Source organism: Sapajus apella, unplaced genomic scaffold (assembly GCF_009761245.1).
Source record: "Sapajus apella isolate SASKATOON/1434 unplaced genomic scaffold, GSC_monkey_1.0 scaffold88, whole genome shotgun sequence".
In the NCBI taxonomy this organism is placed as follows: Eukaryota; Metazoa; Chordata; class Mammalia; order Primates; family Cebidae; genus Sapajus; species Sapajus apella.
Window position 1 is genome coordinate 5,669,235 of NW_022437028.1, and position 10,744 is coordinate 5,679,978.

Sequence of the window (10,744 nt, forward strand, 5' to 3'; positions counted from 1 at the left end):
GTCAGTCCTTGGACACATCTTCCAGTATGCGCCCAGGTAAAGCTGCTTGATCAAAAGGTGCCTGTATCTATCACGTCAACAACTCCTGCCACACAGCCCTCTAGCGAGCTGCACCAACTGACACTCCCACCAGCAACGTGAGAGGAGACTGTTTCTTGTAATATTGCACTTCCGTGGTTTCTACTTTTTTCTACTTTACTTTTAAAACTTTGGTTCATTTGGAAAAAGTTTCTCTAGTACAGGAAAAACTCATGTGAGATTTGACTGGTGGTCCTTCAGAAAAATGGTATGCTAACTCCAAGGATATGAACTAGCATGCACGGAAACAGAACTGAAAATAATCATTCAACATATGAATAGATGATCAAACTACTCATAAGAAACAAAAATTAGTTTTTTTTTTTCTTTTTGAGACGGAGTCTCCCTCTGTTTCCCAGGCTAAAATGCAGTGGTGCTATCTCTGCCGACTGCAACCTCTGCTTCCTGGTTCCCAAGACACTCCTGCCTCAGCCTCCCAAGTAGCTGGGACTACAGGTATTTTTAGTAGAGACAGGGTTTTGCCATGTTGGCCAGGCTGTTCTCAAACTCCTTACCTCAGGTGATCCTCCTGTCACGGCCTCCCAAAGTCCTGGTATTATAGGTGTGAGCCACCATGTTCGGCTAGCTACTATTTTTTTTTTTTTTTTTTTTTGAGATTCTCTCAATCTGTCGCCCAGGCTGGAGTGCAGTGGCGCTATCTCTGCTCACTGCAACCTCTGCCTCCTGGGTTTCCAAGATTCTCCTACCTCAGCCTCCGGAGTAGCTGGGATTACAGGCGTGCGACATCATGTCCAGCTAATTTTTATACTTTTAGTAGAGACAGGGTTTCACCATGTTGACCAGGCTAGTCTGAACTCCTGATCTCAGGTGATCCGCCCGCCTTAGCTTCTCAAAATGCTGGGATTATAGGAGTGAGCCACACACTCAGTCTAGGTACTATTTTTTTACCCGTCAAATTGGTAAAACCCCAAAACTACCATAACTAAATCTGCTCGTGAGGCCATGCAGAAATGGTCCCTCTCGTACAATGCTGAGGGGAATGCTGAGGTACATGCTCTGCAGGGGGATTTGACAATATTCAGCAAAATTATATGCACATTTAACCTTTGACCTGAGAACCTGACATCTAGCAAATTTCCAGAGGCAAAACTGCCAAGGATGAAATGACATATGAACAAATGTATTATTTGCAGCATTATCTGTGATAGCAGAAGACTGAAACAACACGATGTTTGCCAACAGAGGCCTAGAGCACCTATGCAGCTGTAAGACAGAAGATGAGTTTCTATGCAATGACCTCAGCTGCATAGTACAGGAAGAAAGCAAGGTCCAAATCTGTATATACTGTCCACTTAAATGTTAGAAGGTGGCGGTTTTCAGATACACTGATATGCGTATCGTTTAAAAAAGAACAACAAAGGATAATCGAAAAGTAATAAAAATGGAGAGGAAGGAAAAATGTAGAGTGGAAAGGGATGGAAACTGAATTTCTGAGTGTATCTTGTTTTGGTATATGTTTTTTGAAACAACTTAAGTATTTTACATAATTTAAAACAGAGCTATTTCAAAAAGGAACACATAGAAATCCCTTTAACTTTCAAACATACTGAACAAATGAACCTCATTGTGTATAAAGTTGGTGTACCAAAGGACAATTAACATTACTTTAAAACACAATATATTGATTACATGTTCCTAGCATTCTCAGAGGGATATAAAGACAAAATAAATCACAAATAATTCTTAAACTGACTTCAGCAGTCTTAATAATGACAGTGTTAATAATGACACTGATATCCTAAGTTTGAAATTATACAGGCCGGGCACGGTGGCTCACACCTGTAATCCCAGCACTCTGGAAGGCCAAGGTGGATGCATCAACTGAGGTCAGGAGTTCAAGGCCAGCCTGGCCAACATTGTGAAACCTTGTCTCTATTAAAAATACAAAAATTAGCCATGTGTGGTGGCTCACACCTATAGTCCCAGCTACTTGGGAGACTGAGGCAGGAGAATCGCCTGAACTTGGGAGGCAGAGATTGCAATGAGCCAAGATTGCATTACTGTACTCTAGCATGGGCGACAGAGCAAGACTCCATCTCAAAAAAGAAAAAAAATTGGGTGTACTAGAATCAAAGTAATTATAAACCAGCATTTTTGGTGTAATAAATGTCACCCGGCTAGTATTACGGTTATTAGTGTTCATTTATATGACTGTCAGAGCCTTCTAGGCTGATTAACTCGTCTCAAAATGTTCTCCTTTCAAAAACATTTATCCGGGTTGGGTGCGGTGGCTCACACCTATAATCTCAGCACTTTAGGAGGCTAAGGTGGGTGGATCACAAGGTCAGGAGTTTGAGACCTGCCCAGCCAAGATGGTGAAACCCTGTCTCTACTAAAAATACAAAAATTAGCCGGGCACGGTGGCAGGCGCCTGTAATCCCAGGTACTCGGAAGGCTGAGGCAGGAGAATCACTTGAACCTGGGAGCTGGAGGTTGCAGTGTGCCAAGACTGCACCACTGCACTCTAGCCCAGGCGACAGAGTAAGACTCCGTCTCAAAACAAACAAAAAATATTTCTCCAACATTGTTTACATCTTTTTGTCTGGCTGCTGTATATTGGGTACCCACTTATTGACAGCCACTGTAATAGGTGCTTTTCAAATATTACCCTCAATCATTACAATAGCACTTCAGAGACAAGAAAAAGCGATGTTAAGTGATTTGCCTGCCTAAGACCTTTGGCTACTTGATGTCAAAGCCAAGCATTTTTTCTTTTTTGAGACACAGTCTTGCTTTGTCGCACAGCCTAGTCTTGAACTCCTGGGCTCAAGAGGCTCTCCCAGCTTGATCTCCCAAGTGATGGGATTACAGGCATGGGCCACCCCGCCCAGCCTCAGAGCCAAGATTTGAACCTAAGTCTGTCTAGCAGCAAAGCCTGCTCTGCTCCCTATACTATGTGATAATCCTCTTTCCAAAAAATCATGACCACTTCTTATTTTAAAAACCTGCACTTAATTCTAATTGCCTATGATAAATCTCTTTTATGACCAAATACAACTTAGACTCAGTGTACCTTCCCAATCACCCTTAATCTACATCACAGCTCTGTCTCGTATCAGCTCATGCATATGCACTGGTTTATATTCCAGGCTTTCCACTCTGTTGCATTGATCATTCAATGGTCTGTATCTTCTATTAGCTTAGAGACAGTCCTAACATCTGACAGATAGAAAGTGATTAGTAAATCTTTGCTAATCAATTACTTTATTTTAAAAAGTTTCTTTAAAAATTCTTTTGTATAGGCAAGTCTCACTCACTATATTGACCAGGCTGGTTTTGAACTCCTGGGCTCAAGCAATCCTCCTGCTTTGGCCTTTCAAAGTGCTGGGATTACAGGGCTAGGCCACCACGTCTGGCCCTAATCAATGAATGAATGCTGGGAATTCATTTCCCCATCACAAGAGCTGTACTTGTACCTGTGAGATGCCTCGAGTGGAGCTGTAGGAACTGGTAATGGCATTGCGGCTGGAGCTGGGGATGCCACTTGTGTAAGCGCTTGTCAAGGAGCTCATGGAAGAGGTTCGGGATCTCTTATTAAAGTGGTCATCTGAGCTCTGAGAATTGAGGCCTCTCTTCAGAGACCCAGGCCTAATGAAAGAGAAAAAGCCAGATACTCTGTTAAAGGCAACATTCTTTTATGGTTTCATCCACGGTCATGAGATCTTTCTTAATAAACATGAAGGTAAGAGAATAATGCTTTTAACTTTTAGTGCTAACAATCTGGCCAAATCTATCTGACAAAGTCAGTAAGAAAAGCCAAATATTTAAAACTTAAATGTATGATTCCATTTAAAGAATATTCTGGAAAATGCATACCTATCTACAAGTGACAGAAGGCAGATCAGTGGATGCCTGGGCACAGGGGTGGAACTAAAGGGAGGGATTACAGGCATGTGGGAACTTTTGGAGGTGATGAATGTTCATTATCTTGATGGTAGGATGGTTTCACAGGTATATACACGTCAAAATGTAACATATGCTTTAAACAAGTACTGTTCATTGTATGTCAATTATACCTCAATAAAGCTGTTAAAAAAATCAGAGTTAAGAGGAACTCATCATTTTTGCACACCTCCAACTGAAACAGAAATCTCCTATGCATCTTTCCTGCAGGACAGTCATCCAACCTCTGTTACAATGTAGACAACTCTCTCCTAGAGTGACCCAGGCCAACCATGAACCAGTTTATTCTCACTGGAGAATAAACAATAATATATCGGATTAAAATGTTTTTCCTCTAACTTTCACCCATGGATCCCATGTGAAGCTAAACAGAGCAAGTTATTTCACTTCTTTTTTTTTTTTTTGAGACAGAGTCTCACTGTCACCCAGGCTGGAGTGCAATGGTGGTCTCCACTCACTGCTGCCTCTGCCTCCTGGGTTCAAGTGATTCTCCTGCCTCAGCCTCCTGAGAAGGTGGGATTACAGGCATGTGCCACCACGTCCGGCTAATTTTTGTATTTTTAGTAGAGACAGGGTTTCACTATAATGACGAGGCTGATCTTGAACTCCTGACCTCATGATCCACCTGCCTCGGCCTCCCAAAGTGCTGGGATTACAGGCGTGAGCCACCATGTCCGGCCCTATTTCACTTCTTTCAAGGGAACAGTCCTTTGGTTTTTTGGGGACCATTATCCTTCCCTCACTTATTTCCTTATCCCCCCTGAGATTTTTCTTCTCTGGGCTAATACTTCCATACCTCCAAAACCCCGTCATCCACCACCACCCCCTACTTTGGGCTGTTGCAAATCTCCTTAATATCTTTGTTGCTTCACTGGGAATGGATTTCCATTTGTGTACATCCTCCCTTGCTGTGCAGTACACTGAACTGACCACAGCACTCCACGGACAGTGGGCAGAACTACTCACTGTCTTCTGGCAGAAACACCGTCTACCTGCCTCATTCTAGTCTTGCTTCTAACAGCCCAGACCAGGAGCACAACAACCTTCCTGAGAGTCACATCACACTGCTGACTCAGAGGACGTATCTGATTGATCCGAAGTCTTTTCACACATACTTCTGAGCCACTTTCCTTTCCATCCAATTCTTCCTCCAATTTATTTTTAAACTGACATGTAGAAATTTAACATTTAACGTTCATACTGTTTTATCCACTGCACAAACTTTGCAATCCTTCTGTTTACGTGCTTAGTTATTAAATATATTTATAAAACCTCTTACTCTCATCAGCACATTTCATATTTCATCCATTTTTGTTTTGTTTTGAGACAAAGTCTTGCTCTTGTCACCCAGGCTGGAGCACAACGGTGCGATATGGGCTCACCGCAACCTGCACCTCCCAGGTTCAAGTGATTCTCCTGCCTCGGCCTCCTGACTAGCTGGGATTACAGGCACCCACCACCACGCTGGGCTAATTTTGTATTTTTAGTAGAGGTGGGGTTTCATCATGCTGGTCTCAAACTCCTGACATCAGGCTATTTGTCCGCCTCAGCCTTCCAAAGTGCTGGGATTACAGGCGTGAGCCATTCATCCATATTAATACAAGAATATTAAAAGCAATTAGACAGAAAGCAGTTAATTGCAGCAAGTTACTCAAAATGTTCCTCTCTAATTTCAAAGATGTGAACTTGAATTAAGGAATACAAAAAAACAAAGAGGAAAATCTATAGGGCAACAGCTCTGACAATGTCCCTTTTCCAAACAGCTAGTATTTCATCCATAAGGACTCGCACTTACTTAGGCACAAAAGAAGCGGGAACTCCATTGGCCACCAGGGGCTCAAATGCTGAATGTCCACTGCCACTGCTATCATGGCGCCTGTAACAAATCAAAAAGTTCTCAATGAAATGACATGACTTTTTTGTCCCTTTAAAGTGTATTCTCATATTTCTGGGACATTATACTAACTCTATGGAGCACAGACTCATGCTAGACCAGAAAAGGGTTTTTTAAAATCCCTAAGCTTCTGAAAGGTAAATTTTTTTTTTTTTTTTCAGATGGAGATTCACTCTTGTTGCCCAGGCTAGAGTGCAGTGGCATGATCTTTGCTCACTGCAATCTCTGCCTCCCGGATTCAAGTGATTCTCCTGCCTCAGCCTTCTGAGTACCTGGGACTACAGGTATGCACCACCACACCTGGCTAATTCCTTAATTTTTTGTAGAGGCGAGGTCTCACTATGATGTCCGGGCTAGTCTTGAGCTCCGGGGCTCAAGTGATGCTCCCATCTCAGTCTCTCAAAGCGTTAGGATTACAGGTGTACAACACCACACCCAGCCTTATAAAATGGTGCTTCCCTCAGAAGAGTCCCATGAAAGCAGGTATTTTGTCTTGTCCACTGCTCTATCCACAGCATTTGTGAGAGTAGGGTCTCATACACAATGGGTGCTCAATAAATTCTTAGCCACTTCAACTTCCTTTCTTTCTATACTTAGAAAACTATTTAGTCCATTTTCATTAGGTTATTCGATAAACCACGTAATAAAATAGTTTTTTTTTTTTTTTTTGAGACAGAGTCTCACTCTGTCACCCAGGCTGGAGTGCAGTGGCAGAGTCTAGGCTCACTGCAACCCCTGCCTCCCGGGTTCAAGCAATTCTCCTGATTCAGCCTCCCCGGTAGCTGGGACTACAGGCCTGCACCACCATGCCTAGCTAAATTTTGTATTTTTAGTAGAGACGGGGTTTCACCATGTTGCCCAGGCTGGTCTCAAACTCCTGACTTCAGGTAATCCTCCTGCGTCAGCTTCCCAAAGTGCTGGGATTACAGGTATGAGCCACCTCATCTGGCCAGGAAATTGGTTTTAATCTCATTACTGATAAATATACCAAACTCTATAGTTTTCACCTTTCTTTCACAAGCATTTCCTTCAGCACAATTAAGACACTGGAACTCGTGGTTACTCAAATAATTGAACACCACAAAATTCTGAGGGGAAGACGTAGAGCCTTCTTTCTTGAAAATAAACTTTGACACATTTCTATCAAAACCATGAGGCTAACATGGCTAATAGCTGTCAGCTTATCTCTACTATTCATGGAAAAGGTAAATTGTAACATTGATCTAACCTGTGCCTTGAAATGAACAGCATTAAAACCCTTGGTATCAGGTTCTTCCATGAAAGCCAAAGAATGGGACCTATGAAGAAGGCTCACAAACTGGACGCCACACGTGGCCTCTGCATCTTTATGGGAATGATCTACGTCTCATCCCATAGGAGTCCATGCGGGAAACCGGCTTAGTGCTCTCCTGAGCCTGTTACCTTCTTTTATTTTCCTGGCCATCAGGGAATATTTGGTCTTCTTCCTCCACTGTTCTTTTCTTCTTCTCTTTGAGGGCACTCAGTACAGTCTCCTTTGCACATGGGTCTGGGGCATTACTTGACGGTGAGGAGAGTGTTGAGCTGATTATCTGCTCTGGTCTATAATGAAAGACAAGATTCTAGCCTTAAGATATTTTAATTCCCGTGCCATATAGCAAAGACTTCATTAACAGGAAATCAGAAGTAACCAACGGGCCAAAGTATAATTTATACACTCACAGCAGCTGCCCTCAGCAAGTAAACCTACTTTTTCGTCAAAGGCAAAAAGTTAAAAACAAAAGGTTTTACTAGAATTTGGTGTTTCTCATTCAAATAAGCAGCTTCGTCCTTTCTTTTTTGCGTTGTAGTCATATTGTCATAGGAACAACTGCAGAAGAATAAAGTGGACATGAAAAAGGAGAGTATTCTTCCAGTACTAATACTCACATCGCAGACCTCGAAAACCTTCTGTCAGGAGGGGCGATCCTCACAGTCACTGGGCTACACACCATCCTGGAGTTGCGAGGTGACAGCACAGCCTTCTTGTGATAACCATTCCAGCACACTGTGGGAAGTACCCCCAGACAGGAATATTGGGCCTGATGGATCGGATAGCGTCTTCGAGGCGTTACTAAAAACCGATTTGGTAAAGTCCCACAATCCCTGCAGAGAACGTGAAACAAACCATGGAACCAAAGCATAAAAGAATGTTAAAATTTTAAACGGCTAAAAACCCACCAGTTCAGATATTTTCCAAAGAACTGAAGTCTCTTCCTAAGCAACACAGAACACGGCGTTTTTATGGCAACTTTCCCTTATTCCATCTAAGGGCAGAGAGTGACAGCTGCTTCACAGCTGTCTCAACGAAGGACTTCAACAATTTGAGAGCAAAAATCTAAATCTAGGCTAAATTTAGACTGCACTAAAATTCGGGGAGTTTTTAGAACTGGAAAGAAGGGAATTGTTTTGGCAACAACATCTGATCCCAAGAGTTAGACGGGGCAATAGACGGCTGGCACACACCAAGGTGCTGTTAAGGAGGGCAAAACCACACATAATCCCCTTCGGACTTGATGAAAAAGCAAATCGGATTTAAAAGTCAAGTCCTCGATTTCAAGCCAGTCGAGCCAGAGGATGATCTGGCAAGATCAGCGTATCTTACCGTTGGTAAGGCCTCCTGGAGGGTCGGAGAAGAGGAGTGGGGAGAGAGGGGTAAACGTGGTGAACGCGATGGGTCGGCGGGGAGCGCGGCGGGGAGCGCGGCGCAGAGCGGGCGGGTGGGCGGCGGCCAGGCCTCTGCAGCAGGTCCTGGCCCTCCGGAGCGGGGGCGGGCTGCGGCGGCCCGGGCTTGCCCAGGTAACTGCCCATGAGTAGCAATTCGGCAGGGTCGGGTCCTTCGAGCAGGGTCCGCGGCTCTAGGAGATTTCCGTTGGCTGTCGACTTGGCCGGAGGCGAAGCGAACAATGTTCGCCGATGTCGGGCGTTCCGAACGAAGGAGGACAAGGGGCGCGAACCTCGGGGATCGCGGCTCAGTCCCCACCAGGCCGCGGTAGCCCCCACGGCCAGCCAGGCCAGCGCAGCTGCAGCCGGCACTAGGTACAGCACGAGGCCGACCAGCGACAGGCCGAGGAGCGCCGCCCCGGCCGGCCCGCCGCAGGCCCGACCCCGGCCGTCCCTGACACTCGCTATCGGCCGCCGCCGCTCGCCTGTTCCAGCCGCCGCAGCCGCCGGAGACATCGCGGCTCCGCGCCGCGGAGGAGACTTAAATATCCCAGCGTGCACCGCGCCGCGCGTCGCGTCATCGCGCGCCCGCTACGTCATGCGCGCGCGACTCGGGGAGACGCTACCGTCCCGTAGCACCCGAGACACACCTGGTTTGGAAAATACCGCCCGCTTTCAACACCTGTTTCTGACTCCTGAGGTTTCCTGCGCGGCCAGCGTGACACCCATCCGGAGGCGATCCAGTGGAAGGATCGCGTCCAAATTTAAAGGGCCCGAGACCCTTTTAAAAGCTGGGGGGTGCATTTGGGGGTGGGGAATAGAAAGTGACTGCTCGTAGCTATAGGCTTTCTCTTAGCAGCATAAACATAGTTTAAAATTAGATTGTGGTGGCGGTTGCACCACCCTATGAATTGTATGGTATGTGAATTATATCTTAATAAAGCTGTTAAAAAAATCTGGTAGTCTGACAATACACTTTGGCGTAGCTGTTTCCTCAGCGATTCATTCATTGATTGATTTATTCATTCCATTGTTTATCTACATTAAAGAGATTACGGGGGAAAATATAGGATCTCTGATCTTTAGAAGCTCTGTTTAGTAAGGAAGATGTGTAAGTAAAAGATTGCAATTCAATGTTATCAGTGTGAAAACGGGAACAAAAAGAGAAGGAGGCTAGGTGCGGTGGTGGCTCAAGCCTGTAATTCCAGCACTTTGGGAGGCCGAGGCGGGTGGATCACCAGAATTCAGGAGTTCCAGACCAGTCTGACCAATATGGTGAAATCCCGTCTCTACAAAAAATACAAAAATTAGCCGGGCCCGGTGACGCGTGCCTGTAGTCCCAGCTATTCGAGAGGCTCAGACAGGAGAATTGCTTGAGCCTAGGAGGTGCAGGTTGCAGTGAGTCGAGATCCCACCACTGCACTCAGTATCAAAAGAAAAAAGAAAGAAAAGAAGGAATGGTAAAGGGTAAGGTAGGCAGGGAAGTGCTCCTGGACCTAAGAGGTCTGGTAGTAGGTTCAAGGCAGATGAAGGAGCACTGTGCAGAAGCTCAGAGATGGAATTGTTCAGTATCGCTGGAGATTAGGGTGTTGGGGGGATAAAAAAGTTGCAAAGGTATAGCTACCTCTGGGGCAACTCAGAAAGATGGGAAGAAAGTGCAGTTTGGGTTCCAAATCCTCCCCAAGCCAGTCCCAAAGCAATTCTGCTTCTATTTAATATACTGTGATTTCACATAAGACTTAATTTGGAGGAAAAAAAAAAAAAAAAAAAAAAGGGGGAGGGTGGGGGGTGGGCTGTGTTGCTTAAGAAAAAAATCTCAGTATCAGAATAGTGCTGCCCTGTGTTGAACAGTAACTGGAAGGTGAAGAAATGGAAGCAGTGACTGCAAAAACTAATCATGAAACTTGGGTAATAGGGGAAGAAGAAACATAATATCTATGTCCGCAGGGATTCTTTAAATTATTGTATATGGCTGGAGTTAGGTGGAGGAGGTACACAGGAGGCTGCAGTTAGGTGGAGGGTACAGATGTGGTGAAACTAAGCAAGATTATCGAGAATTAATGTAAATAGAAAGGTCCATAGCCTGAGCCCTAGGGGCATTCCTCTGTTTAGAGGTCAAAGAGATGAACACAAAAAAAACACAAATCATTTAGGAAAATATAGATA

General features: G+C 44.8%; 1 protein-coding gene across 1 annotated transcript in view; it reads right to left on the minus strand.

Moving 5' to 3' along the window:
• LOC116534556 (nuclear envelope pore membrane protein POM 121C) overlaps nucleotides 1-9,942 on the minus strand; it is a 27,182-nt gene extending 17,240 nt beyond the window's left edge. The window contains exons 1-5 of the mRNA XM_032254986.1: nucleotides 8,520-9,942; nucleotides 7,805-8,020; nucleotides 7,319-7,477; nucleotides 5,798-5,878; nucleotides 3,516-3,687 (exon numbers count right to left, since the gene is read on the minus strand). Of these exons, the coding sequence (XP_032110877.1) occupies nucleotides 3,516-3,687; nucleotides 5,798-5,878; nucleotides 7,319-7,477; nucleotides 7,805-8,020; nucleotides 8,520-9,094 (1,203 nt within the window). The 5' untranslated portion in view covers nucleotides 9,095-9,942. The remainder of the gene's footprint in view (nucleotides 1-3,515; nucleotides 3,688-5,797; nucleotides 5,879-7,318; nucleotides 7,478-7,804; nucleotides 8,021-8,519) is intronic.
• Nucleotides 9,943-10,744: the final 802 nt, after the last annotated feature.